The sequence below is a fragment of the Miscanthus floridulus genome, unplaced genomic scaffold (genome assembly GCF_019320115.1).
Source record: "Miscanthus floridulus cultivar M001 unplaced genomic scaffold, ASM1932011v1 fs_858_2_3, whole genome shotgun sequence".
In the NCBI taxonomy this organism is placed as follows: Eukaryota; Viridiplantae; Streptophyta; class Magnoliopsida; order Poales; family Poaceae; genus Miscanthus; species Miscanthus floridulus.
Window position 1 is genome coordinate 3,299 of NW_027097359.1, and position 5,514 is coordinate 8,812.

General features: G+C 50.2%; 2 protein-coding genes across 2 annotated transcripts; both read left to right on the top strand.

Moving 5' to 3' along the window:
• The first annotated feature begins 1,787 nt into the window (after window positions 1-1,787).
• Window positions 1,788-3,316, top strand: LOC136533339 (uncharacterized). Its single transcript, XM_066525900.1, has 4 exons — window positions 1,788-1,957; window positions 2,032-2,152; window positions 2,238-3,034; window positions 3,133-3,316. The coding sequence occupies exons 1-3, from the start codon at window positions 1,905-1,907 to the stop codon at window positions 3,027-3,029; spliced, it is 966 nt and encodes a 321-aa protein (XP_066381997.1). The 5' UTR covers window positions 1,788-1,904; the 3' UTR covers window positions 3,030-3,034; window positions 3,133-3,316.
• A 430-nt stretch (window positions 3,317-3,746) lies between these two features.
• Window positions 3,747-4,456, top strand: LOC136533338 (uncharacterized). Its single transcript, XM_066525898.1, has 3 exons — window positions 3,747-3,831; window positions 3,922-4,119; window positions 4,209-4,456. Exons 2-3 carry the CDS (start codon window positions 4,003-4,005, stop codon window positions 4,434-4,436), a joined length of 345 nt encoding a protein of 114 aa, XP_066381995.1. The 5' UTR covers window positions 3,747-3,831; window positions 3,922-4,002; the 3' UTR covers window positions 4,437-4,456.
• Window positions 4,457-5,514: the final 1,058 nt, after the last annotated feature.

Here is a 5,514-nt window from a genome sequence, read left to right on the forward strand (position 1 = left end):
CACACAAGCTCCTTAAAGCACTAAAGATGCCATATGAGCAGATACATGCTTGTCCGAACTGGGTGTGTCCTATTTCGGGAAGAACTCAAGGAGGCAAAGTACTGTCCGAAGTGTAAAGCCTCCAGGTTCCTAGAGGTAGAGTCTGGTGACAGTGGTGGCCAGAAGACCCAGCTTAAGATACCCGCCCGAGTCCTACGACACCTTCCCTTCGTGCCGAGGATTCAAAGGCTATTCATGACCGAGGAAACCGCGAAACAGATGACAGTGGCACAAGAATGGCAAACGCTACCATCCTGACAAGATGGTGCATCCATCTGATGGTGAAGCATGGACCAGCTTTAATGACAAGCATCGTTTGAAATCCGATGAGGCTCGTAATGTACGTGTCGCGCTGGCAACAGATGGGTTCAATCCTTATGGCATGATGTCTGCCCCTTACACATGTTGGCCCGTGTTTGTTATCCCCCTCAATCTCCCCCCTAGCGTCGCCTTTCAACGACATAACGTGATCTTGACGTTGATAATTCCCGGGCACCCAGGGAGTAAGATGGGTGTGTTCATGGAGCCTGTGATTGATGAGTTGATCAAAGCTTGGAATGAAGGGGTATGGACATACGACCGAGCTACAAAGGAAAGCTTCAAAATGTACTGTCTGGTACCAGTACTCCATGCATGACTTCCTGGCGTATGGGTTATTCAGTGCCTGGTGTGTTCACGGGAAGTTCCCGTGCCCAATATGCCAGGAAGCTGTGAGGTTCATTTGGTTGAAGAAGGGTGGTAAGTATTCGTCGTTCGATCAACATCGTCAATTCCTAGATTCCAACCATCCATTCCGACAGGACACCAAGAACTTCAGGAAAGGTGTCGCAGTCACGGACCCTAGACCGCACTTGAAGACTGGTGCCGAGGTTCATGCTCAGATAGATGCTCTCTTGCCCAATGAAGAAGGTGGTTTTGTGGGATATGGTGAGCAACACATGTGGACTCATAAGTCCGGCTTGACGAGGCTCCCCTATTTCGATGACCTTCTACTGCCCCATAACATTGATGTAATGCACACTGAAAAGAATATCGCTGAGGCACTTTGGGCAACACTCATGGACACTGACAAGTCTAAGGACAACCCTAAGGCTAGAGTGGACCTGGCGACGTTGTGCGATAGACCACAGCAAGTGATGCGGCCTCCTACAAACGGCAAGAACTGGAAAAGGCCTAAGGCCGATTTCATCTTAAACCCGAACAAAGGAGGGAAGTACTACGATGGATCAAGGCGTTAATGTTCCCTGATGGGTATGCAGCGAACCTGAGCAGGGGAGTGAACTTAGGCACTATGCGAGTCAACGGCATGAAGAGTCATGACTACCACGTATGGATTGAGCGGCTTCTTCCGGCGATGGTACGAGGCTACGTTCCTGAGCATCTCTGGCTAGTGCTGGCAGAGTTGAGCTATTTCTTCCGCCAGCTTTGTGCCAAGGAGCTATCTCGGACCGTGGTTGCAAACTTGGAGAAAGTGGCACCTGAGTTGCTTTGTAAGTTGGAGAAGATCTTTCCACCCGGCTTCTTCTTGTCGATGCAGCATTTGATTGTGCACCTCCCTTATGAGGCACGTATGGGGGGGCCCGTGTAGGCCCGTTGGTGCTACCCAATCGAGAGATGTCTGAAGGCCGTTCGCAAAAAATGTAGAAATAAAGCCAAAATTGAGGCTTCCATTGCAGAGGCTTCCATTCTGGAGGAGGTGACAAACTTCACACAGCTATACTACAGCGGAGAACCTTCCTAGCGTGCATAATCCACTCCCTCGCTACAATGTTGACGAGAATGAATCCAACCTTAGCCTCTTCCAAGGGCAACTCGGCAGGTCAAGTGGATCGACCAATAAGAGGTTGGAAAATGAAGAGTGGCGCATGATCATGCTATATGTGTTCCACAACCTACCCGAGGTGAAGTCGTTCATTGAGTAAGTTCTCAAAGAACTTGTTTAAATACGCTGTCACTATTCTGCATCCAACTGATTCTTTCTCGTTTGCACAGGGAATTTATTCGTGTATCCTGGCATCAACCAAGGGATCCTACCCCACGGCAAACCGACACCCTTCTTTCACGGGGTCCGGGAGCAGGGAGGCCCGATTTCATTTCTTGGTTCAAAACAAAGGTATTGTCCAATTTACCTCGTACCTTGTTCGAGATTCCGAGTTTCGCGTACTTAGTCCGGCAATCTTTCCTTCTTGCGCTTGCAGGCCCAAACCGATGCAACTATGAGTAAGGAGTTGAGACAGGTTGCAAATGGCTTCGACAGTAAGGTGAAAGCTTATTCAGGTTATGATGTGAATGGATATCGCTTTCACACAAGAAGCTACGAGCGAGCTCGGCCCCATCGAAAAACCACAAACAGCGGAGTTTGTACTCCCGGCACTGATGGCCTCGAGTATCATGGCATAATTGAAGATATCTATGAACTTGAATTTTATGGTTCGAAACCTCTTCGTCTCGTCATGTTCAAATGCCACTGGTTCAATCCTCGACTAACGAAACGGAGCCCTAATATTGGTCAAGTCGAGATTCGACACGATTCCATCTATCAAGGAAAAGATGTCTTTATTGTGGCGGATCAGGCCGTGCAGGTTTATTATTTGTCATACGCATGCCAAGGCAACAAGGCTCTTCAGGGTTGGTCTATTGTGCACCAGGTATCGCCACATGGTAGACTAGCTGTCCCAAACGATGAAGATTACAACTTCAACCCAAACACATATGATGGAGAGTTCTATCAAGAAGATGGGCTACAAGGGAGGTTGGTGATAGACTTAACCGAGGCGATTGGAATGGAAGTAGACAATGAAAGGGTTGATGACGAGGAAGGAGATGAGGTGCAAAATGCCAAGGACATAGAAATGCTTGAGCGATTACATTTAGATGATGACGATGAAGGCAACATTGAACCTTCGGACAGTCTTGTTTATTTGGACAATTTTGATAGTGATGACGAGACATATGATCCAGATAATCCCAATAATGATGATTACTTCTAATACATGTAATACTATGTTATTTTGTAATCGTGTTTTGTTTATTTACTTAGCATCTATTTCTAATACATGTAATGATGTCTTGTTTGTTTCTTTTTAATTGCAGGTGATTGAACAAAGATGGCGGGCGGCAGTGGGCCAAGGAACGTGAACTCGAGGTACCAGAGAGCACGTCAGGACGCAGATGCCGGAGAGAACGCATCGGACGGGAGGAGGCAGAGGGCCAGGAGCAGCGGCAGCGGGAGCGGCAGCAGGAGGGGCCGGCCTCCTCTAGTCAGGCCGCGTGACGTGTCGGACGTGTCGGAGGAGCGCCGTACCACGGACTCCTCGGAGGACGAGCAGGTTCTAGCGACGGACGAGGTTCGGGCGACGGACAGCGAGGGAGAGGCACAGGAGGGCGGCGAGGCCGGAAGTAGTTCCACTGCCTCTGCTGCGGCTAGCCCCTACTTGCGAGGTCCCTCAAAACTCCCTGGGCCTCCGCTTCCTCCCCTACGCCCAGTGATCCGCCCCCAGGGGGACAGGTAACTAACTTTAGATTTAATCACAGCTACTTCATATAACCTGTTGAAAATTGTCAGAGAAACTAATAATGTTTGTTAATGACTTGTGCAGGCACTGGGAGGTTGTGTCGCCTGGTGACTCACGCAACCCCAACCACATCTTGGGGCTTCTGTGCAGGCACTATTACCCCGGCATTGTCACATACAAGGGGACTGTGGGGCCGGCCAAATCGTGGGACCACTACAAATCTGCCCCCGACGCAGATTATGAAGACAAGCAGGAGCGGGTCAGGAGAGAGTTCTGGGTAAGTCTCGTTCGCACAACTTTGATCAATACATCGCATTCATTTGGCACTTTTTGACATAATGAATTGATACATTGTGTCTGTCTGCAGACTTTTTTCAGGTGTGAAGAGGGACAGGAGGAGAGGGCGGAGAAGAACTTGGTGAAAAGTGCCAGGAAACGCATCAGCGACATGCACTACGAGGAGCGCCTCACTTGCATCATCAAGTACTACGCCACGCGACTTGGTCAGAAAGTCAGCAAGACACAGGCAAGACAGATGCCTCTGACCCGGGAACAGTACATTGAGGTAAATGAAGAAGAATAATACTAATTCGTTTTGAGATTAAGTAGCTTTCATTTGGTCGTCTTACATCTCAAATTCTTTATGACATGTAGATGATTCCATGGTGGTGCGAGTCCTTTGCCGACTGCTGGGAGATGATCGTGGACAGGTGGTTCACAGAGGGTTATATCCAGGAACACGAAGCCCACCGGGAGCGGGCTTTGCAGGCGACAGGCCCCACACACCACCAAGGCAGCCGCAGCCTCGGCGCGTACAAGCAAGCTTGGGTACGTGAATTCATTTTTAGTATTCTGACGCTCCATTCTGCATGTTACTTCTAATCATCTTGTTGTCTTTCTCGCAGTCGGCGTCGCATGGTGGTCCAGCCTTTGTCCACGTTCATGGCGTATGGACTGGCCCGCAAGGGAAAGGCGACTTCCGCTGTCACCTTCAAGCCCGGATGACCCACCCGAGTCGTACAGCAACCCGAGCGCCCACACCCGCATCAGCTCCTACGCGTCGGACGCAAGGTCGGTCCAGGGGCCAGACTGGGATCCGAGCACCGACGACATTGATGGCACGACTGTCATGAGGATCGGACAGGGCAAGAAGCATGGGCGGTACTGGCTTGGCGATGGCACCCTCGAGTCCGGCTCTGTTCCCTCCCTCTCCCAGATCCGAGCAAGTACCCCGAGCGGAGGCCCGGCCATACGCCAACGGCCGTCCCCTTCACAGCAGCGGGTCGACGCACTCCAGGTTAGTCCTAGTTTAACTCTTCGTACATTGATCTTTACATAACTTAGTTACCTTTACATTACTAAAACATTCGATTGAAATGTTGCAGGCCGATAACGAAAGGATGGCTCAGGAGCTGCGGGACCTGGCGGCGAGGACCGAGGTGGCCGAGCGGGAAAGACAAGCCGAGCGGGCCGAGCGGGAGAGACAGGCCAAGCAGCTGGCGGAGATTACGATGTTCCTACAGAACTTTGGGCAAGTGAACGGTGTACCTGTGCCGATGTTCGCTCCAGCGCCGCCGCCAGTTGTAGCTAGTCCAGTGAGTATGAATCCATATTGCTTCGACTAGTGCTTTCATTAGATGACCCACTCTAAGCGCCTGAATATCTTGTCCTTTATGCAGCCTCCGTCGGCGGGTTCGAATGACCCATCTCAGGCGCAAGCAGGCGGTGCCGAGTTTCCTTCACCAGGCACTCAGTTTCCTCCCCACCTTTAGTTTGTATCTCTTTTTCACCGCTTGATGGACATGTGATGCACTGTGATCCACTATCGACTTGTTTCGATGGTAATTGGACCTATTATGTTTGTGATGTCGTGTATGTGAGGTATTGTATTCGCGATGTGATATATATGTGTGGTATTGAGTTTGTGATGAGATGGATGTGATATATATATGCTATATTG

Coding starts and splice junctions, on each gene's coding strand:
- LOC136533339 (XM_066525900.1), top strand. CDS start 1,905: ATGATCATGCTATATGTGTTCCACAACCTACCCGAGGTGAAGTCGTTC. Junction 1,958..2,031: donor GAGGTGAAGTCGTTCATTGA/GTAAGTTCTCAA, acceptor TCGTTTGCACAG/GGAATTTATTCGTGTATCCT. Junction 2,153..2,237: donor TTTCTTGGTTCAAAACAAAG/GTATTGTCCAAT, acceptor TTGCGCTTGCAG/GCCCAAACCGATGCAACTAT.
- LOC136533338 (XM_066525898.1), top strand. CDS start 4,003: ATGCACTACGAGGAGCGCCTCACTTGCATCATCAAGTACTACGCCACG. Junction 4,120..4,208: donor CCCGGGAACAGTACATTGAG/GTAAATGAAGAA, acceptor TATGACATGTAG/ATGATTCCATGGTGGTGCGA.